The sequence below is a fragment of the Panthera onca genome, chromosome C2 (genome assembly GCF_046562875.1).
Source record: "Panthera onca isolate mPanOnc1 chromosome C2, mPanOnc1 haplotype 2, whole genome shotgun sequence".
Taxonomy (NCBI): Eukaryota; Metazoa; Chordata; class Mammalia; order Carnivora; family Felidae; genus Panthera; species Panthera onca.
In genome coordinates, this window is record NC_138347.1 from 91,186,209 (window position 1) to 91,210,027 (window position 23,819).

The window sequence follows — 23,819 nt, forward strand, 5'->3', positions numbered from 1 at the left end:
TTACATTTACCAAAATGATTCCTATCCTATGTTTTGTTCTTGATTTAGAGAAGAGAATATAAAATGATTAGAGATTATCGGTGACTGTGAATATCATATGCTCTGCACTTGAAACTCTCAAAAGGCTAACAATAATTCTCCATGTAACTTAATTATAGACTTAAATAGTGATGTGTTGAAGTTACCTTTCTTCTAGAAAGTGATACAACTCTTTGCTGACTACTCAGTGTTCAGATTTTAACACATTTTCTTAGTAGTTTTGAACCTTTTTCCCCTAGGAAAATCTTGTCCCCCTAATTATATTCTCTTTATATTACCTCTGAACACAAAATCTATCTAGATAGGTAATGAACATCTGAGGAAAGAAATTCTTAACCTGGTTTATGTAAGTCCATAAGGGGGTTATCTAAAGATATCTTTTTTCTTTTTTTTTTTTCAACGTTTTTTATTTATTTTTTTTGGGACAGAGAGAGACAGAGCATGAAGGGGGGAGGGGCAGAGAGAGAGGGAGACACAGAATCAGAAACAGGCTCCAGGCTCCGAGCCATCAGCCCAGAGCCTGACGCGGGGCTCAAACTCACGGACCGCGAGATCGTGACCTGGCTGAAGTCGGACGCTTAACCAACTGCGCCACCCAGGCGCCCCAAGATATCTTTTTTCTAGGTGATCCACGAGTCCTCTAGAATTACAGGTAATTTAAAGTACATTTTTATGTATGGCTTTTTGGAAAGAGGACACACATCTTGAAGCTGTCAGCACCTCAAGTAATAATTACTACTTATATTTTGTGCTTATTCTCATTAATGACATTCATCTCTTCTTCAGGTATAGTATGTCCACAGGATCAAGCTAGACATTGTAAGGGATTAAAGACAAATACAAGGCAGCATTCACTGAATCAGGTATTTAATTGTGCAATTGAAGAAACACGTCTTCTATTGCTTTAGTTTTATATGGAACATGGTGCATTTGTGATCTCCAAGTTCCCTTTCAGTGCTAGAATCTAAAATTGTAAATCATTATTTACATGCAGCAGTGGCGTTAAAAAGGGAAAAAAAGAATAACAATGCAGGACCCTTTGCACTCTTTCACATCATACTCCCCCAAATCGAGCCTCACAGTTTCAAGCTAGAAGATACCTAATGTGGGATCATCCAACCCCCTAATTGCACACAGGCTCTCTAACTTTCGATTACTGATTGTAGTCAATGTGAGACGTAACGGCCACTATTTACAACACTGACTCTGAGATTTAACGTAATCCTCCTTAAGTCTGCTCAAAAATGGCTTTGAACTGCATGCCAGTCCAATGTGCCAGCTCAGTTGCACCCTACTCCCGGTTCTGCTATATTGCCAGAGGCTGTACTTCAGGCTGTATTTGGTGACTCTTTCAAACACCTCGTCTTACTTCTAATTACCACGCTTCCACTCTGTACAACATCAGTGCCGTTACTGTGCTGCCTTCCCTCCCCTCTGTGCAGCCGTCGTCTAGCACAGTTGAGGTAATGACTCACTCACTTCCTTGAGTATGCCTTCCTCTTCACCTCAGTTGACCTGACAGTGCCCCAGGGCTCAGCCCCAGAGCAGGTGTAGGACCGATCTGAACTTATTTAAGGGGAACCTAAAGGAGTCTTGTATCCCTGTCCACATTTCAGTGACTGGGATTTTCCTGGGACCTGAAACTCTTCATATTGGCCTAGGAATTCAGTGTCTGTTTTGTGTGTGTGTGTGTGTGTGTGTGTGTGTGTGTGTGTGTGTGTGTGTGTAATTGTTCCTCTGCCTCCCCTAAATAGATAACCTGCCAAAAAACTTTGTTACTATAAAACTGAGACCCTGTAATACTTTTCATAATTTCCTCATAGGAACTGGACCCTGCTACAGGACTCCATTCCCGAGATTGCCCAGAATTCTCACCTACTTCCCACCTACAACTATTGCCCCTTCTCTGTGCCTTCACACAGCAACTAAATGTAAAGTTGCTTACTTTTGTAGGCTTTTAAAGTTTTGTTTTTAATGTTTTATTTATTTTTGAGAGAGACAGCATTAGCAGGGTGAAGGGCAGAAAGAGAGGGAGACACATAATCCAAAACAGGCTCCAGGCTCTGAGCTGGCAGCACAGAGCCTGACACAGGGTTCGAACTCACTAACTGTGAGATCGTGACCTAGCTGAAGTCAGATGCTTGACCGACTGAGCCACCCAGGCACCCCAACTTTTGTAGGCTTTTAAAAAAGGCTTGTGATGACATACCACAGAAAAGCAATAATTTAAGATTGAATATTAACCATCTCTACCCTTAAAAATGGATCAAATCTTTCCCATCACAGGGACTTTTTAAAATCATGTCTTTTCTTAGGCTCAACTGAACACAAACTATTCCACCTATCTTATAAGAACTCTTTTGCACCACAGAATCACACTCCTCACATAGCTTTGCGTATCTAAAAACTCATTTAGGGAAACCTGGGTAACTCAGTCAGTTGACAATCTTACTCTAGATCTCAGTTCAGGTCTTGATCTCAGGGTTGTGAGTTCAGGCCCCACGTTGGGCTCCACAGAGGCATGGAGCCTACTTAAAAAAAATTAAATAAATAAAAAAAATCATTTATATGTTTTACTACTGCAGAAGCTAGGAATTCCAGTTTATCCTGTGAAGGACTAGGATTAATCTATTAGGCAATACATTCTGCATCCTTCTTTCGTTAGAGCTGATGCCAGAGCTAGAGTACTAGGACCTTCCTGATTATACTGGATTGTCCATGTGATACCACTGTCAAGTCTTAAGCCAAAAAAAGGTACTTAGACCTAACCAGGAACAGAGACTAGTGAATGACCAGAATAGTTGTTACACTTGGCACTTTTTTTTTCTTCTTGAAGACTGTGAAAATAGAGGCCTGCTAAAATTATACCTTTTTCCTTTGTACTTTTTTTATGACAATGAAGCAAAAAAAGAGGTTTTTATAATTTCCACTTGTATTACTTTGTTTGGGTTTCTATAAAAAAGTACCATAGACTGGGTGACTTACACAATAGAAATTTATTTGCTCACAATTCTGGAGGCTAGAAGTCTGAGATCCAGGTATTTGTGGGATTAGCTTCTTCTGAGGCCTCACTCCTTGGCTTGTAGATGGCCATCTTCTCCCTGTGTCTTTCCGTGGTCTTTCCTCTGTGTCTATGTCCTAATTTCCTCTTCTTAGAAAGACATTAGTCATATTGGATTGTGCCCCATCCCAATGCTCTCATTTTAACTTAATTACCTCTTTAACAACCCTGTCTCCAAATACAGCCTGAGTTATAGGAAGTTAGTATTTCAACATATGAATTTGTTGGGGAGAGGGAGATTTAGCTCATAACACCTTTTGACTGAAAATCACCTGGATTTCATCATCAAAACTATTGGGAAATAGTGGTATCACACAGTAAATACCCATAATGTTAAGTAGCTATTCATAGTAACCCCTTTTATTCTCAAGTGGCCTGATTTGTCTGAGTATTACATAGTTACCCTCAGACTAAAGAAAGTTCCTTGGTTTTGTCAACTTTCCCTAGTGCACCAAAAGCCATCCCAGGTGATGCCACAAGGCATCACCCTGATAGAGGTTACTGAATAGCAAACCAACCTGTGATTACTCGGTTTAATATTCATCATGGATTACAAATCTTTTTTGGAACATTGAAACGACTGAGATTTTCAGATAGATATGATAGTAACAAGTTTGTGGAGCAGGTGAAAATTTCAGTGAGATGTATTCTAGAAATAATTGCCTAAAGCACATTATCTTTTTCGGCCTATTGCTTAAATATATGTATATCTGTATTATCTTAAAAATTGTCACTTTATCTATTTTTCTCAGTATAACATTGCATTTTCTATTCTATTACTGAAATAAGAAAAATCACCTGAGGGACTAGTTAAAGATGCCTGTTTAAGAGTTTTGTTCAAATTTGTGTTTTAAAAAACAGATTTTTGAATATGGTCAGCAATGAACCGGAACAGATCACGCTGAGTAAAAGATTAGCTGGGATACACTGATTTTCTAGACTCAAGACTACACCAAAAATTCAATTATAAATCTAATTACAACTTTAATTGTTAAACAATCAACCAGATTATTTTTTGTTGTTGAGTGTTTTGTTTCCTGCTGACTCATAAGCAGGTGCACCCGCAGGTGTTAACCTTGCCATCACCATGTGACCTAATCTGCCCTACTCTTTCTACTTTCTGTATTACTCTTTACCTTATACCTTAAGCTACAAAATGTGCACAAGCTGAGATACAAATCATACATCTCTGGGTAGGAGCATAAAACTAGGGAAGGATTTGTGGCAGAAAGGGGAAGGGGCAGGTGCTGCAGGCCAGCAATCCCACAGTATGTTTGACTAAATAATAGTCTTTCCAGATGCTCCTCTGAAAATGAACTCCATGGTCAAAAGGTTTGGCAAATCTTCCAGGCTACAATGCTTTTGGAGTTTTGAAAAACACATCACGATAATAATAGGTTTTAAAGTTCTACAGTAAAGAAATCTATGTCACTTAGTTTAATCCTCTATTTCCTTAATAGATTTACTGTGTATATGTTTGTAAATGTTATGAAGTCAAAAGTCTGAGGAATTAGAGAAGGAAAAGTAGAAAAGAAAGGCTTTCAAGAAAGCCTTTAGGCTTGCCCAATAGAAAGGAATGAGGGTATTCAATAATCATATAGGGTATATGCAAGTAAGTCACAATTTTTGTGGCTATATAGGTAGTGTCACTTTGTGTTATTCAGGAGTCAAGGAAAGGAATTTAATTACCTGAACTGTTTCCACCAAACAGAGTTAATTTTAAATGCAAACAAAGTACCAAAGTCTGGCTTTCAACTGATTACAAAAGTAGTCCACATTTATATTCCTCAAATGTCTAACACTGAAATGGTTATCTCTCAAAAAAACATAATATTCCCAAGATTTAATTTTTCCAATTCTCACTGAAAAATTTAGAACTGAGTGGCTGGTGATAAGCAAAACAAAAGTAGAACACATTTTCTCATCCAGGATGCATCTCTCAAATGAAATTGTATGGGACTAAAATTTACAATGCCAGCAGTTTGAAGCAAATGCAATAACACTTTAAAGTAGCATTACAAGATTTATTTTTACATACTTAAAATTCAAAAACTCTTCAGAGAATACGGGAAATGGAAAATGTTTACTTTCGGAGCACTCGACTATGTTTTGGTTCAACACTAAACCATAAAATAATTCATGAAGCATACCCAACATGTGGTTCTTAGAGTCTGCTTAGTAAATAGATTTTAAATAATTCAAGTGGTAAAAAAGACAAACAATCTTTGATTCTCCACGAGTATATACAGAATCTCATGGATAATCTAAAACAGTAGATAATCACCAAATTTGGTATAAAATCACACAGCTTTAAGGCATTTATGCTGTAGCATTCATCCAGTAGAATTTTCCTTAATGATGGAAATGCTCTATAATAATAGTCACCTGTGGTTACTGAGCACTTGAAATGTCACTAGTATGACTGAATTTTTAATTTTATTTAATTTTAATTGATTTAATTTAAAATTAAAGTGCCACATATGTCTAGAGGCTACCATATTAGACAGCACAGTTTTAGCCCTTGAAAATCATGACCAAGAATGAAGTTAAAGCCAAATTTCTATAGTTGACATTGTGATGCCCTATCTGGATGTTCCATTTTGTCAATGGGAGGCATTTTATTTTTTTGAGAGAGAGTGAGAGAGAGGGAGCACACAAGCAGGAGAGGGGTAGAGGGAAAGAATCTTAAGGAGGCTCCACACATGACACAGAGCTGGATCAGGACCGTGAGATAATGACTTGATCTGAAATCAAGAGTCAGATGCTTAACCATCTGAGACACCCAGGTGCCCTAAGAGGAGACTTTTAATCCTGCTTCTCTGAGTACTATCAGCATAGTGCCACCAGCTGTTACACTGTGCAAAGTTTGTTTTAGTCCCAGAGAATCATTTCAACCAACGGCATGCCCTTCTCGGGGAGGCACACATCCAAAGACTGACTGCAGAAGAGGCATGAAGACCTGGCCATTCAGTCCACTATTGGAGAATTCTGATAGACCATACACTCACAGGTGGTTATACTGTCCTGAAGCACCACTTCTATCCCTGCCCAGTCCTTCTGGTGTTTTCTTTTTCCCATAGGTACTTATCTCAAACAAAAATCCTGCCAACCACACTGTCTCTCAGTACCTGCTTCTGGAGAACCCCACTATCGGCAATCTCTAAGAACACTTAGGGAGAGATTTTTAGAATTGCTCCATGAAAAAAAGAAAACAAAAGCACAATTAAGAATAATGAAATGCTGGGCGCCTGGGTGGCTCAGTCGGTTGAGCGTCAACTTCAGCTCAGGTCATGATCTCGCAGTCTGTGAGTTCTAGCCCCGTGTCAGGCTCTGTGCTGACTGCTCGGAGCCTGGAACCTGCTTTGGATTCTGTGTCTACCTCTCTCTCTGCCCATCCCCTGCTCATGCTCTGTCTCTCTCTCTCTGTCAAAAATAAACATTAAAAAAATAATAATAATGAAATGCTACATTTTATGTAAACTCAAAGGGGAAATAAGAGAACATGCATTTATCTGCTTATTTTTTACAAAAAGAAACACAGGAAAGACCAATAAGGAGTGAGTGAAGTGAAATGGAAGAATTGAAGTTGGGGGGGAACTTCCCTGAGTACCCACTTTTGTATAATTTTGACTTTTGGAACAAATTTTATACATATATATGTGTACTCAGGGTATACACACACACACACATATGTGTATATACACACACACACATATATATATTTTAACATTTATTTATTTTTGAGAGAGAGCATGGAAAAGCGAGTGGGGGAGGGGCAGAGAGAGGGAGACAGAGGATCCAAAGCAGGCTCCATACTATGAGCGCAGAACAGGATGCAGGGCTCCAACCCATGAACCATGAGATCATGACCTGAGCCAAAATCAAGAGTCCATGCTTAATTGACTAAGCCACCCAGGCACCTTGGAACCATGTTATATTTGATACTAAAAGAAGTCATTAAAGACTGAGGGAATAAACAATTAATGTGAACTACAAATAGAAACCAATAAATCTAAAGACATTTTAAATAAATAACCACCACACTGAAGAGTGGGTGAGGATGAAGAACTAATTTTTGATCACAATATTTTTACTACATACCCTTCCTTTAAAGATAAGAACGGTATACACACACACATATATATACACACAGAGAACAGAAGTTCTTTATACTATTCTACCAAGTACTTTTAATCTTATATCAAAATGTAAAAATAACAAAAATAAACTAAGGAAATAAATTTATATAGGTTTCTATCCCTATTTTTAGGAAAATCAGCAAGATTTCATTCATATTCTTCTATCACCTCCGTAGTTTCCCTATTGCAAATTATGTAATCTTATGCCTCATAGTCATTGCACTTTGCTATTTACATATGAATATTGACAAACAGTTTCAAATCTTGTTTTATTTACCTGTATTTCCACTTCAAGTTTAGATTTACTTTATAATGAATTTGAAGTGAACTATAAAGAAATTAAACATTTTACTATGCCTGGTTTTGCAAAAGAAGAAAAATACACAAAAATCAAATGCCACGTATAAGCATTCTTTTATATATACCATATATAAACACTTATATATATTTATATATTAAACACTTATATACAATTATACATAAACATTTGTATATTTATACATAAGTAAATATATATATATATATATATATATATATATATATATATATATATATGATCCAATATACAAATAAACAATTTGGCATTTTATACGCACATTAAGTAAAGTAATTGTAAGGGGAGGATTGAAAACATTTAGGAAACAAATGATCGTTAAAGAAATTCGATAGTATATTATTGGCTACTACTAACTTATGAGATTAAAAAAGTATTGCTATAGGGACTAAGAGACTACTATGCACAATTTTATAGGGAAAAAGTGGATAATGTAGAACAGATGGATGGATTCCTAGAAAATATAACCTACCAAAATAAATCATGAAGAAATAGAAAATGTGAACTGACAAATTAGTAGTAAGGATTTTAAATCTAAAATCTCCCAACAAAGAAAAGCCCAAGGCCATATGGCTTTGCTGGTGAATTGTACCAAAAATAATTTAAAGAATAGTTAATACCAATCCTTCTTAAAATCTTCCAAAAAAAAAAGAAGGAACGCTTTCAAACTCATTTTATAAAATCAGCATTAACCTGATACCAAGGCCAGATAGGGACACCACAAAAGAAGAAAATCACAGGTCAATATCCCTAATGAACATAGATACAAAAAATCAACAAAATAGTAGCAAACGGAATTCAATGGTACATTAAATGGATTATACACCATGATAAAGTGGGATTTATTCTTGGGATACAAGGATGTTCACCATATGTATACCAGTGTAATACACCACAGTAACAGAATGAAGAATAAAAATAGTATGATCTCAATAGATACAGGGAAGACATCTGATAAAATTCAACATCCTTTCATGATGAAAACTCCCAACAAAGTGGGTATAGAGGGCAAGTACTATAAACTAATAAAGACCATTTGCAACAAGCCCATAGCTAATCAATTCTTAACAGTGAAAAGCTGAAACTGAAAGCTTTTCCTCTAAAATCAGGAACAAGATCACCACTGTTATTCAACATTGTACTACAAGTCCTGGCCAGAGCAATTAGGATAGAGAGAAAAATAAAATGCATACAAATCAGAAAGGACGAAGTGATGATAAATGACAAAACCCTAAAGACACCACCAAAAATCTGTTAGAATAAACAAATTTAGTGATGTATCAGAATACAAAATGAATATACAAAAATAAGTTATGTTTCTGTACACTAACAATGAACTACTGGAAATGAAGAAAATAATCCCATTTACAATAGCATCAAAAGAATGAAATATTTAGGAGTAAATTTATATAACAGGGTGAAATATCTGTACACTGAAAACTGTAAGACATTGATTTGAAAGAAATTGGAAAAAAAGACACACAAATAAATGTGAAGATAGCCCATGTTCTTGGATTAGAAGAATTAATATTGTTAAAATTTCCATAATACAGGGATGCCTGGGTGACTCAGTCCATAAAGTGTCTGATTTCTGCTCAGGTCATGATCTCACAGCTATGTTGACAGCTCAGAGCCTGTAGCCTGCTTCAAGTTCTGTGTCTCCTGTTCTCTCTGCCCCTCTCCGGCTTACACTCTGTTTCTGTCTCTCCTTCACAAATGAATAAATGCTAAATTTTTTCTTAAGTTTAAAAAAATTTCCATAATACCAAAAGAGGTCTACAGATTCAATGTAATCCTTATAAAAAATTTAATGGCATTTTTCACAGAAATAGAACAAACAATCCTAAACTTTTTATGGAACCACAAAAGATCCCAAATAACCAAAACAATCTTGAAAAGAAGACCAAAGGTGAAGGAACCATGTGTTCCAATTCAAAAGTATGTTACAGAGCTATGGTAATCAAAACAGTATGGTATTGGCAAAAACCAGATATACAGATCAAGAGAAAAAACAGAAAGCCTATAAATAAACACATCCACACATGGATAACTAATAATGGACAAGGAGCCAAGAATATACAATGGGGAATGGATAGTCTGTTAATAAATAATGTTGGTTAAATTGGATAGCCATGTGGAAAAGAATGAAACTGGACCCCTATCTTACATCACTCACAAAAATCAAAGTGGATTAAAGATTTGAACATAAGACATGAAATCGTACAACTCCTATAAGAAAACATAGGTGGTAAGCACTTTACATTGGTATCAGCAGTGATATCTGGGGACTTGATACCAAAAGCAAAGGCATTTATTTATTTTGCAAAAGAAAAAATAAACAAGTGAGACTATATCAAACTAAAAAGCTTTGCATAGTAAATGAATCAATCAACAAAATGAGAAGGCATCCAATGGAATGGGAAAGTAGATTTGCAAATAACTTATCAGGTAGGAGTTACTATCCAAAAATTCAAAATATACAAGGAGGTCATACAATTCATTAGAGGGAAGAAGAAGAAGAAGAAGAAGAAGAAGAAGAAGAAGAAGAAGAAGAAGAAGAAAAAGAAGAAGAAGAAGAAGAAGAAGAAGAAGAAGAAGAAGAAGAAGAAGAAGGAGAAGGAGGGGGAGGAGGGGGAGGAGGGGGAGGAGGGGGAGGAGGGGGAGGGGGAGGAGGGGGAGGAGGGCAAGGAGGGGGAGGAAAAGAAGAAGAAGAAAGAAGGAGAAAGAAGAAGAAGAAAAGAAAGAATCCCCAATTGAAAAGTGGGCAAAAGACCTGAATAGACATTTTTTTTTTCCAAAGACAGTATACAAATGTCCAGTAGGTGCATGAAAAGGTGTACAATATCACCAAACATCCAGGGAAATCTGCATATCAAAATTACACCTGTTAGGTGTCTATTATCAAAAAGTCAAAAGATACAAACGCTGGTAAGGATGGAGAGTGAAGGAAACCCTTGTATACTGTTGGTGGGACTATAATCTGATACAGCAATTATGGAAAACAGTATGGAAGTTCCTCAACAAAGACACATAGTATTACCACATGACCCAGCAATCCTAATTCTGTGTATATATTGAAAGACAATGGAATCACTATCTCACAAAGATAACTATATTCCTATGTTCATTGTAGCACTAGTCACAATCACTAAAGTATGAAAACCAACTATGTGTCAGTCTACAGATGAATAACAAAGAAATTGTGGTATACATACACAAGGGTTATTATTCAGCCTTAAAAAATAAACAACTCCTGACATTTGAAACAACTTAGATGAACCTGAAGGATGTTATGCTAAGTGAAATTAGCCAGACAAAGAAAGACAAATACTGCATGGTATCATTTATATGTGGAATCTGAAAAAAAAAAAATACATACAAGATAGAGAGAGGAAAAAAGAAGGAGAAATAAAGAAAAGTTGAACTTATAGAAACAAAGTAGAATGATGGTTGCCGGGGTCTGTTAAGTGGGAGAAATTGGGACAGCCTGGCAACAGGGTACAAAACTGACATTATAAGAAGAATAAATAATGTCTGAAGATCTAATATTTAACACGGTGATTATAGGTAATGATATTGTATTACATAGTTGAAATTTGCCATGAAAGTAAAAAATTATATGTTCTTTCCAAAAAATAAAAGAATAAAAAGAAGGTAAATATAATAGGTGAGGAATGTGTTAATTAACTCAGTAGGAATCCTTCACAAGTTATATATGTATTGACTCATCATATTGTTTTCCTTAAATATACTGAAATTGTCAAGTATACCTCAGTAAAGTTGACAAATGGAAAAAAAATAAAAAGGAGTTAATGAAAATCTTAATTACCTTGACCTACTTAGAGAATTAAGCAATAGAATGTCACATTTAACATGGATATAGAAAGCTTTTCTGTAGTCACTATATTACTAACTTTAGTTTCCAGATTGCTTTGGCATAATATGGATTATTTTCGGCCAGTAACTAGAAAAGAAAAAAAATTAGCACATACCATGTCCTGTTTTCTGAAAGACATCAACAAAGAATACTTTTGAGTTCACTATAATTTTTGATTTGGAAATCAACTTCCTTTTTTTTAAGTTTATTTATTTATTTTGAGCAAACTGGATGTGGGGCTTAAACCCAAGAAACCATGAGATCATGACCTGAGGTGAAGCCAAGAGTCAGATGCTCAACGTACTCAGCCACCCAAGCACACTGGAAATCAACTTCTTAAACCACTGAGACTTTCTATATAAGGCTATGAGAATTGTCTGATACTTCCGGAGTATAATTTGCCACATGTTGAAAATTCACTCTTCATAATGAATAGTTTAGAAATAATAAGATTGCTATTATATTTATATAGCCTTTATCATTTGATAGTGAAAGTCAAAACAGACTACACTGATATTTTTATGATTCACATTAGTTCTATTAATGATATTTTCTCGAAGATAGCTTAAGTTTGGCAACACTAAAACCTCCTGCTACTATAGTTTACAGTTCCTGACCATAGCAGATAAAAAAGTATAAAAAGTAGTGGGAAAAGTAAAATTAATTGTACTGTACAGCATAATTTATTATTTCTCAGATGTATTCTTGCTCTTTTATGCAATTTTGGCAGATATTTTCTGCTCAGCTACTGCCTACTACTTTGAAAAAGGGGTTGTACTTAGGATATTATGAATTTGAATCTTTGAGAAAGATAATCAGATGGTTGTATTTTACACAGTTTAAAGCTATTAAAGAAAAAGGTTAATAAAGTTGGGGAAATGACAGGTTTGATTACATCCCACTAAAATAATCTATATAATTTTGTGATTGAAAAATAAAACAAGGTCTTTTGTTGTTGCTTTTCTTCACATACTTTGGTTAATTAATTATTCCATTTATTTATTTTATAATATATAATTGTTATTTTTGTAGATAAGAATAGAAACTATACTCTGGAAGAATAGCGGCAATTGCATATGATTCAATCTAAATTTGTTCTGATGTCATATTGAACAATTTGAACATGTTGATGTCTATAACTGTAGGCAAGCTTTATAAATTTAGCATTGTATTTTGTGTTTCACTTGCAACATTATACTTAAGCAAGTGTTAAAAGCAGGGAAAAAACAAACACATGAAGCCAAGCGCTGTTTTTAACATTAAATTTGAATCATTTGTCAGATATCACACCAAATGCAACTCTAATTTTCATAAATCTCATTTACCTAAATTTTATGGTTGATGCCAGATAATGTTAGTAGAATCCCCATTTGGTTAGACGTTCTGCACTTGGGATTTAAAGTCTGGTTATGTTAATCTAGTTACTTTGATTAAGGTCAGTTTCTCTAAGTATCAATTTACTTATCTAGAAAGTGGGGACAATGAAAGCTGTCCGGCTGAAAGATCTAATAAGATAAAGCATACAAACTAGTCCTATAAAAATGTAAAACTAATTTTTTCTGTTGTTTCCATTAGCTTCTTATACTAATTGTGATGGAAATTCACTGATAAATCATTTTTTAAAGCAGTGGATTTTATCATCTTGGAATCCCCATAGATTTTTATGGGAACTTTGAATCTTAAACAAATGGATTATCTCCACTGAGTATGTGTTTAATTCAAAATAGAGAGCTCCAAGCACAATAATCAGTAAAGAACATCCTGAGTGACTAATAAACTACATGGCACACACATATTATCTAGAACATAATCATTCAAAATATTCTCTAAGGGGCTATAATCTCAGACATTCTAGCAGTTATAAATTTCTCTGTTTGAGATCAAGAAAACCTATGTAACTAAAATTATTTTTCAAACAAAATTTAAATTTTTGCAAGGAGCAGTTTGAATTTAAACAATCTATCTTTTCAATATGGTGCAAATTAAACTCACCAAGAAAAAAATCAGCTTAACAATGAGCCACTCTTTAAATAGTTCTTAGAATCAAGTTGGACAATATTTCATGTAAATCTGAAGCCTTCAGGACACATACAAGAACCACCAGTTAGAGTAAAATAATAAAAACACAGACACTTTATTTTTTCCCAACAAAATGACAAGGCATTTCATGCTGTGAATATCTAACACTTTGTTTTGACAACTAGGCACATATTTATATTTCCTGCTATTCTAGTGAGGGAATAGTTCAACACTGTCTCAGTTGATTTAGTGCCAACTGAAGTCAGTCTTCTGACATTTGTCCTTGTAACTGGACCAAGAACACCTGGAGAAGACTTGTCACAAATTACAGTGATATTCTTTATTCTTTGAATGGTTTGGGTTGGCAGAGGTGATGTTGAACAGACAGCAGGTAAACAACACACAGATCCACTGAATTGTAACACTGGGAATATTAAATAAACTGTGTCATTTGATACACTTCACTAGAGTAAAACCACTGAAAAAACCCTTCCTCTCCAGAATTTGAAACAAAGAAAAAAAGGGGAAAAAACAGGATTGGAACAAATGGAGGGACATATACACAAAACTTTAAATCAAGATGGATTTCAGAAAGTAGGGTATAAGGAGAATTAAGTCTAAGTCAAGATAAAAGAAAATTTGGATTTCAATTAACTAGTTGTCCATAGATTAGACAGGAAGTTTTTTGGAGATGGTACTAAAAATAAATTCTATATCCAGCAGAAGTTTCAGAAGATAAATTATTTTTTTAAAAAAAAGAATATGGAAAAAAAAGAATTTTTAACTACTAATAGTATTTCTGGTCTGGTTGTCAGACAATCTGAAGCTTAGAAATTAGGGAAGGATTTTCTTTTCCACGTTTCAACATAGGCCAAATGATATATCCTTAAAGATACCCATTTCTCACCTCCCTATATTTATTCTCACCCTTAGCTTTCTGATTCACTCTTTGTTTCGAGCTTTACCAATTAATACATTAAAGTTAAGCATATCTTTGTTTATAACTGGTCACTGGTGTTATAATTATGAGCAGTTACTGTAAATGTTAGTTCTTATTCCACATTTCCATGAGCCCCCAGCTAACATGATGATAAGTTTTTGTCACTCAAAACCACATGAGCCCTAAAGTCTCTTAGAATTCTAAAATTGGATGGTTCTAGGGAATGAGGTATGCTTCGACTATAGTTTATTATAGTTGAAATACTTGTAGCAAGTTGGTGGAAGCAGTATGATGAAGTCTGCTATTCTGGACACTTAATCTTTGAAACATTTGATAACTTATCAAAGGAATTAAGAGAATACATTAGACTTTAAATATCCTAATATCTTAAGCAGAATTTCTGCTGTTTTGAGTGGTACAATAGGTGTGAAAGAATTGACAGGAGCATTTAAGGAGAAAAAAAAAACCACGTATTTTGTAAACAAACCTGTCAGAGGTACAATGCTTATAGACACTTTTTTTTTTTTTTTTTAGCTTTAATTAGGTTAATTAGAATCAGGGTACAGCCCAGGGTCAGAATCATCAAAGACAAGTAGTCATGTTAAGGGAACAAGTTACTCACTCAACCAATATTTACTGAGAGCTAATGGAGTAGAAAAACTGGGTCCAGGATCCAGAGCACATATATTCCTCAGTCCTGATTGGCATGGAGGCAGGGAAATGAAAGGCAGCAATATAAGATATTGAAAGAACAGTAATATGAGGTCACAAAGTTTAGGTCAGTAGTCCTAGTGGTCCAAATGTGATTTGGCAGATGAAGCATAGAATTCTTTAACTCATTGGGTCTCAAAATTCATTTGCATCACCTGAAGAGTTTGTTAGAACACAGAAAGTTGGGCCCCTCTTTCAGAATTCCTATTTAAGTCTGGGGCAAAGTTTTAGATACTGCATTTCCTTACAAACCATCTTGTAAGATCTGTATCTCTATCTATGTATTTATTATATTAGTATGGTTCCTTTTAATGTGAAGAAAATAAGGTTCAGTGTGGTTAATATGCCAAATGAAGGTAAGAGCTTATTTCTGTTAAAAGAATGAGACTTTTTTTTTTGCAGTGTTATGGGAGGAAAGGTTATTTAAAATCTTTTTTACTCTTTGTTCTGATTCCATAATAATCAAGAACTTTTTGGATATGCAATGAGGCTTACTGAGCAAAACTATCTTACAGAAGTTCCTGTCTCTTATGTAAATCCATTTGGATCATGTATCATGGAAGAGTGCCTTGGCATTCTTGTTTGAAAAACACCTACTTGGGGCACCTGCGTGGCTCAGTGGGTTAAGCATCGGACTTCAGCTCAGGTCATGATTTAACGGCTGGTGATTTCAAACCCCACCTCGCTCGGGCTCTTTGCTGACAGCTCAGAACCTGGAGCCTGCTTCATGTTCTGTGTCTCCCTCTTTCTCTGCTCCTCTCCCACTCATGCTCTGTATTTGTCTCAAAAATAAATAAACATTAAAAAATAATAAAAAACACCTACTTGAATCAATACAAAAATTGTGGTATGCTTCCCAATAATAAAAGAAAATGACTTACTGATACATGCAACAATGAATAAACATCAAAGACATTATTGTGAGCAAAAGAACTTGCATACGATATACTTACTGTGTGTTTCTATTTGTACCAAGTTCTAAAATGTACCATGATAGGGGCGCCTGGGTGGCTCAGTCGGTTAAGCGTTCGACTTCGGCTCAGGTCACGATCTCGTGGTCCGTGAGTTCGAGCCCCGTGTAGGGCTCTGTGCTGAAAGCTCAGAGCCTAGAGCCTGTTTTAGATTCTGTGTCTTCCTCTCTCTGACCCTCCCCCGTTCATGCTCTGTCTCTCTCTGTCTCAAAAATAAATAAACGTTAAAAAAATTAAAAAAAAATGTACCATGATATATGTGAGACTGGTGCTTAGCAAGGGCTGGTGATGGGAAGGAAGGACTCTGAACTCTCAGACGTGATGAAAATGTACTATAGCTAAATAGGCAGAGACATTACATGGGTATATCCTTTTGTCAGTTAAGATGTGTACATTTCAATCTGTGTAAATTTTTTGTGTAAAAATAGCAAGTGGCACTGTGGGATGTGAGAGATGCACAGACAACACAAAATATAAAACTAGAAATGTAGATAGTTAAGGAAGCCAGGTGAGGCATATGGAAAGTTCATTATGCTATTCTGTTTATTATATATACATATATTAAAAAACAAAACCACACACTTGGATTTTTATTATTCCATACCCTTCTTTAGAACTTAATTATCCTTAGATTAGTTAATAAAATAAAATTCCTAAAACTGGAAAAAGAAGTGCTTTTATATTACTTCCTCTAATAATCATTTACCTAACTATACTGTAGGGTATTAAGTCAGATACTTTTATTCACTTTGAACAAATATTTATTTGTAGTTTTTATTTACAATTCACAACCTGCCTTCTCCTCTTCCCTCTCTTCCTCCCCACAGAATTGAGGAGGGTTGCATTACATTTTTTAAAAATGTGACCCAAACCCCAAGATACAGAGATCTTAAGACAATTGCAGGAGGAAGGGATAAATGAATCAGAAGCCAGTGGAATAGGTCACTACAGTTCATGAGAGCTTCTCAGCAACCAGAGAAAAGAGAGAAAAGGGTTGAATCTTTTCATTTTCTTTATGTTTTATAGAGATTAATATGTAAAAGAAAAAAAAGAGACCCTCCCCCGGCCACACATATACATTGGCATGATATTTGTAAAGGAATTCTTCATGTGAGTACATTAGGAATAGAGTGATATTATTTATTGCATTTGTAATTTGTTATTGGGCCTAAGAATTCTGGCTTATAATTTTGCTCCAAATGGTTAGTTATTTCATCTTTGTTTAAGAATGTAGGCAGCAAGTGTGATTACTCACATTATAAAAATGCTTCTGTAAGAAGGATTCTAAAGGAATGATGGAAGTAGAAAATCATGTTTAGCAAATACCACAGAAATAATTGTAACAAACAAGAGTCATTGATGAATGCTGTTATTTATGAGGAAAAGTACAATAAAAAAGAGGATATTTAGGTATCCTTATAGTATCTTCCCAGAAGATATCCATGAATTACAACGGGGAAAAATAGTACCAATACAGGAGAGAAAACTGGCAAACACCAGTTTGAAACACACAGTTTTCATAACCAAGGGATAAAAGTTAATAGCATGGGAAATGACGCATATCCGCAATATGTACCTCCTCACATAGTGCACTGAGGAGGGCACCATCTCTTCTGCAGTATTCCTGCCAAAAACCTATAACCACAATTTAATCATTAGAAAATATTGGACAAACTCAGTTGAGAGATTCTACAAAATAAACTGCCAGTATTCTTCAAAGGGTCAGGGTAATAAAAGAGATATTGAGGGATTATTTCAGATTGGAGAGGAGTAAGGAGACAAGGTAACTGAAATGTAGCATGGAATTCCAGACAGGATACTGGGTCAGAAAAAAAAAAAAAGTCTATAATTAGTTAACAGCACTGTATCAATGCTAATTTTATGGCTTTGGTACCTGCATAATATTATGTAAGATGTTAATACGAGAGAAAGCTGGCATTAAGTTACACAGATTTTCTAAATACTCTATTTAAAATTGTTTGTGAGTTGAAATTATTTCAAAGAAAATAAGAGAAAAGAAAAAAGGGGGAAAAAAAGCATTCTGAGATTGCTTGAGAATCTGGCCAACATTTTGCTAGATAATACCGGATTCTAATTCATGAAATGACTGGAGCCAAAAACAATGTTAAGAGCAAATGGGGGTAATTGAGCAATTTACCAATTTAAAAGGAGTATTTATAAAGTAGCTTTGTGATAGCATGGCAGCCTACTGATTCATCACCAAGAGTTAGCCTCCACATGTACACGCCTGAAGCTGAGCTGTAACAGCCCAGGGAAGTCAGAGCATTTGCAAATGGGAGAGGTGGAATGACATTTTTGGTGATGCCTAGAAATCGTAGATGGACACGTCCTAATTTTAATTTCAAAATTCTAACAATGATACAATAGACTGTAAAAACACAGATCAATAAGGTCTCAAGAAAAATTCTTAAATAGATTATTTAAAGTGTACGTGGGAGGACAAAGCAGTCACCAGTAGACCTAACACAGTTTATAAATTATAACTCATATTTGACACGATAGACTTCTTTCTTGGAGAGTTATTGATTAAACAGAGAAGTTAATATAGATAGAGAGAGGATAACTGGACTTGAATAAGATAATTAGAATGTTCTTTGTGATGTTTTCTGGAAAACAGGGAGAAATTTTGGCAAAATACATGAATTATTACGTGAAGTTTTTGTTACTTTAATTACTGGCAGTAGTGTCATGGTTAATGGGTTACTATCACCCTGGAAGAAGGTTCACAGAACTTCTTCTTTGGCCAAGTCTTTATTAACGGACTACTTGTTAATGACACACTGGACAGAAATTCAATGATGCAGGGAGCACCTGCCAAAATCACAGGTGTCTTCTCTCTACCACATGACCTCCCCAATAACATGAACACAACTTATCGAGAAAGGGAAGGATATTTGATGCAAAGATGGCCATCTCTATGCCACCAGTGACTGATCCCTTCCTTTAGGGAGCCAGACAAGTCGTTCATATTAACTCCATTCTTCTCCAACATTATTTCCACTACTCACTCAAGACCATGTGTAACCCTAGACTCGGTACTGAAAGTAATTACAGACATCCGAAAGCAGCAGTTATTTCATCCTTCTAGGTATTTTTATGTTTTCCACTATTTGGAGTGCCTGTCCCACAGAGTATTAATTTATCTTTAAGTCAATCAATAATAATATAAAATATGTTATCTCTTCGTTCACAATACTGCAATTTACCCAAACATCTATTACAGACTTCCAAAGAGTTTTATTCCAACAAAGGGTAGCCTATAATTTGAGCAGATAAAAAAAATAATTTTTTAAATATGGGTGGTAAGAATTTTCCAACTTTGCCATTCCTTGATTAATTTAGGTGGTATGTACTCATAAGTTACAACCTGTAACAGTTAAGAGGATAATAAAGATTAACAACACACTTACCCACACTTGGATAACCAGGCGTAGAAGGGTCTCCTCCTGGGTTCAGTGACACCATGAAGGTATCATAGCTAAGATTTGCAGTCTTTGGTAAATCACAAGGATCAATATATAGAAGAACACCACCAAATCCAGCCTTTTCCAATAAGGAAAGCTAAAAGAGGAGAAAAAAAACTATTAAAAATATCAGATGCAAATATCTACTGTCCTGAACCTTCCTGAGGGCCCCCACTATACCAGTCACTCTGATCCCTGCCCTGGATGAGCCAACCAGATCTCCCAGATATAGCAACTGAGGAATATAAGGAACTAAGGGGCCTCCCTCTGAATGGTCAGTTCCTGCTCTGTCTCTGTCACTAAGGATTTTGAAAGTAGTTCCTGAATGGGGTGGCTAAGTGGCTTAGTTGGTTAAGCATCTGACTCTTGATTTCAGTTCAGGTCATGATCTTGCGGTCCATGAGATGAAGCCCCATGTCAGGCTGTGGGTTGACAGTTTGGAGCCTGCTTGGGATCTCTCTCTCCCTCTCTTTCTGCCCCTTCCCTAATATCTCTCTCTCTCTCTCTCTCTCTCTCTCAAAATAAATAAATAAACTTAAAAAAAAAGAAAACAATTCCTGACTACTTCATTTGAAACATATCTAATGCAGATTCCTCTCTCTTCTTTAGTAAGTATGATGGGGAGGATGAACTTGACATTTCATGTTCTTTTTGTTTTAACTTGGTCAATTAATTTTTTTGGGTAAAGAGCTTGTATACTTTAGGGTGATTTACATGATGTGGAAAACAATAATCATAATTTGCTAATCCATTTGTTTCTCCTGAGAGGGGAAAGGTACTTAGGGGACACTGGGGAAAGAAATGATGGAGATGATGGCTAGGAATCACATTAAGTGTAGGCAGTTGCAATTCACTGTGTGACTCTAGTTAACACTTGTGCTTCACTTCTCAATTACTGCTTCTCTTGTTTATTTTTACAGTGGACTAAGCAATACAGTAGCTTGTGGATCTGGCTGGACCCCATCATGAGGACAGAATCATGCTTATCTTCTCTTCCAATGTTCACTTGCACTTAGGGGGCACATAGTAGACATTCAAGAGTGTCGCTAAATGAAAGAACGAATGAGAAAGATGCTGGTTTGGCACGGCAGCTATTCTTGAAAAAAAGAGAACTCTAAGAAAATACTTAGGATGTGCTTCTATTGGAAAAATAAAACATAATTGTACCTACAATATGGTTTTTACATAAAAGAACTTATAGTAGAAAAATAAAAATACTTGATGTAAGTACATCACATTCATGGCATTTTTTCAACTCCTTTAAAAATATTCTGTAATTTCCCATTTTTGAGTAATGGACAAGTACATGTTATTTTAATTAATACATATTATATTAAACATACTTTATTATCAATCAGAAAAAAATAACCCTGATACCCTAAGCAAAGAATGTTTGACTCACATGTTGAGTCATGTTTTTCCTATCAGTGCTTTAATGAAAAGGGAGAAGAATTTAGGGAGGGGGGAGAAATGAGAAAAGGAAAAAAGAGCAAAAAACATGTCAATAAGAAGGCTGGATTTAAGACTGACTCTGAAAAGCTCACACTGAAGTCCTTAGGGAGGGTTTCTAATGTTTAGATGCTGAAATTGCTATTTCTAAAAAAAATGATCAATGGAATGATTTTGAATGTTCTGCTTACTATAGGAGAACATATTAAGAAAGAAATATGAACAACTCCAGAAAACAATTTTTAAGTATTAAAAATTACTTTAAAAAAATTAAGTAATTCATGATCACTAGACAAAAAAAAAGATACAGGCAAATAGTAACAATCCTATTATCCTATCTGTCAAAAAGTAGTAAATGTTAATATTTCTAAACTCTTTTATTAGGGCTTAGGCACATATACACATATACTTACAAAATAAGACCACTTACCATAAATTTTGCAAACTTTCTTTTTTTTTCTCATAATACCATATACTAAATATTGGTCCATGCTGATATAAGTACACTTTCATATAACATTAATAGCTGTACACTGTATATATGTGAATGCTATAAATAATACAATAATAAGATGTAGAAATGCTGCCAAATGTTATTTAACCAATCCTTGACTGTTATTTACATGAATTTTAACTTTTTGTATCATACTTCAATAAACTTCCTTATAGCTAAATCATTGCACAAATGTATATTTTCATGAAATATATTTCTACAGAAAGAATTTCTAGGTGAAAGTATTACTATTTTTTATGATTTTTGATAAAATATTTTCCCTCCAGAAAAACTATATATAACTAGCTACATTCTTACCAGTCATATATCTGAGTACTTATTTCCTCCATCACCAGCATTGAATATTACTTTTTAAGAAATATTTGCCAATCTAGCCAAAACTTTACTGTCCATTTTTTAAAATTACAAGTGACGTTAAATTTATTTTTGCTCGTAATTTTGGTCACTTGCATATTTTCTGAAGAATTACCTGATAGTGAAAATTTTTGTGATTCCTAGGGTACTTATCCATTCACAACTATATACTGAGTGTCACTTTTTGCACATAATATGCTGGCATTGGCATATGGAGATAAGTAGGACAAAGTGCCTGCTCTTAGGAAGTCAGTTAACCAGTGGAGTGATTAATAGTTTTCATCTTAAGTGTTAACCCCAATTAACTGGCAACTAGTGGCTGCCTGGGGAAGCATTGCGAGGCCAAGTTCAGGGTCGGTGAAAAGTGGAAAATAGCTCTATGAGAGATGTCTGCCATGGACACAAGAAAGGCAAGTGATGATCCACATTTTTTGGTTGTTGTTGACCCTGCTTCAGTGGGATAGTCAAATTATCTTCAAAAAATCTCTTTTAAAAAGGTCAATACATTAACTATTTGACTGCTTAAACTTGATGACACCTCGTGACTTAGAATTTATCACAGTCAAAAATAAAATGCTACAGTTGCATATTTTGCTTCTTGTGCTTATGACTGGTAATACATTGTGATTTCTTTTATAATCAATATATACCATGATATTTTTCTATACTTGACAGCTTATAATGAAGCTATGTAGTTTAATAGTATAGTATCTCTTGCCAGAGTTGATTACCTCCCTACAACCCTGAAGAGATAGCCTTCTATGTGATTTTATCCCCTCTTCCCATCCTCTGCCTGTAATGGTTGGACCTGAGGGGGACAGGTCTTCAATGTTGTCAAATCTGGTTCATGATGCTGTCCCTTACTGGCCACCACAGAGCTCCTAACTAAGTAACTTGGTGGCCTAGTTTCAGAAATTATTACGGGATTTCCAGTGAAGTTGGCAATTGAGGAAACTGCCTATATTAAATCAAATAACAAATGTTCCTCTATATTGTTAGAAATGAATTTTGAACATGGTGAGGTAGTGGTTACCTAAAATATTCAAAGGATCTACTCTTCTAGTGAGATCATATTCTTTAAAAATGCATTCAAAGGCAAGTCAATATAAAAAAGGAGTAAGCTAAGCTGTCACTGGGTTGTCTGCTTTTGACTGTCCCTGGGAGCACAAGTAGAAGTTATTAGCCCTGCCCAGAACCCTTCATACTTTCAGATCACTTGAGACCTAGGATGATTCTACGGGGGGTCTAATTCATGAAAAGAGAAGGCAAATGTAAAGCTAAGATTTCTTAACACAGAAGTTTGATTATCTTTTGCTTCTCTCTCTCAAGTATATTACGTGATAAGTTTAGCGTTCTTCATCATGTTTTCTACCTTGTAAACTAAGACAGTATTTGACATAAGAGGGAGACACAAAAAATGAGTCAAGCAAATGGCCCTGAGCTCAAGTGTTACAAGGTCATGAAGAAGCAACTCACAGCCACAGGCTAGTATAGTGTACTGAGCCATCAGTCTGTATCACCCTGCAAGGGCACCATTTCCTAATTTACATAAAATACTATAGGAACACATTTCCATGAAAGTAGAAATCATTAAATCAGCCTCCTACCCTTTTATTTAGCTCGAGGACTTACTAAGTCTTTGGTGCCTGAGATAGTGGCTGGGCTAGTAACTGAGAAATGGTCCCTAGTCTACCCTGGGACACTTCTGTTTCTATATGCAGAGTCAGTCAACTCCCTTCAAGCTAGGTCATGATTCCACCAACAAACAAGACATTATTTGAAGCAATTATAGTCCTCAAAGTAAAATTTTATTGTATTTAACTTTTTTAATGTTTATTTTTGAGAGAGATAGAGCGTGAGCAGGGGACGGGCAGGGAGAGAGGGAGACACAGAATCCAAACCAGGCTCCAGGCTCTGAGCTGGCAG

At 35.3% G+C, this 23,819-nt stretch overlaps 1 protein-coding gene across 10 annotated transcripts in view; it reads right to left on the bottom strand.

Annotated features, from left to right (window-relative positions):
- NAALADL2 (N-acetylated alpha-linked acidic dipeptidase like 2) overlaps positions 1 to 23,819 on the bottom strand; it is a 1,341,335-nt gene that overhangs the window by 461,490 nt on the left and 856,026 nt on the right. For all 10 annotated transcript variants that reach the window (XM_078432146.1, XM_078432147.1, XM_078432148.1 and 7 more), the window contains one exon: positions 19,523 to 19,673. In XM_078432146.1, coding sequence (XP_078288272.1) covers positions 19,523 to 19,673 — 151 coding nt within the window. The remainder of the gene's footprint in view (positions 1 to 19,522; positions 19,674 to 23,819) is intronic.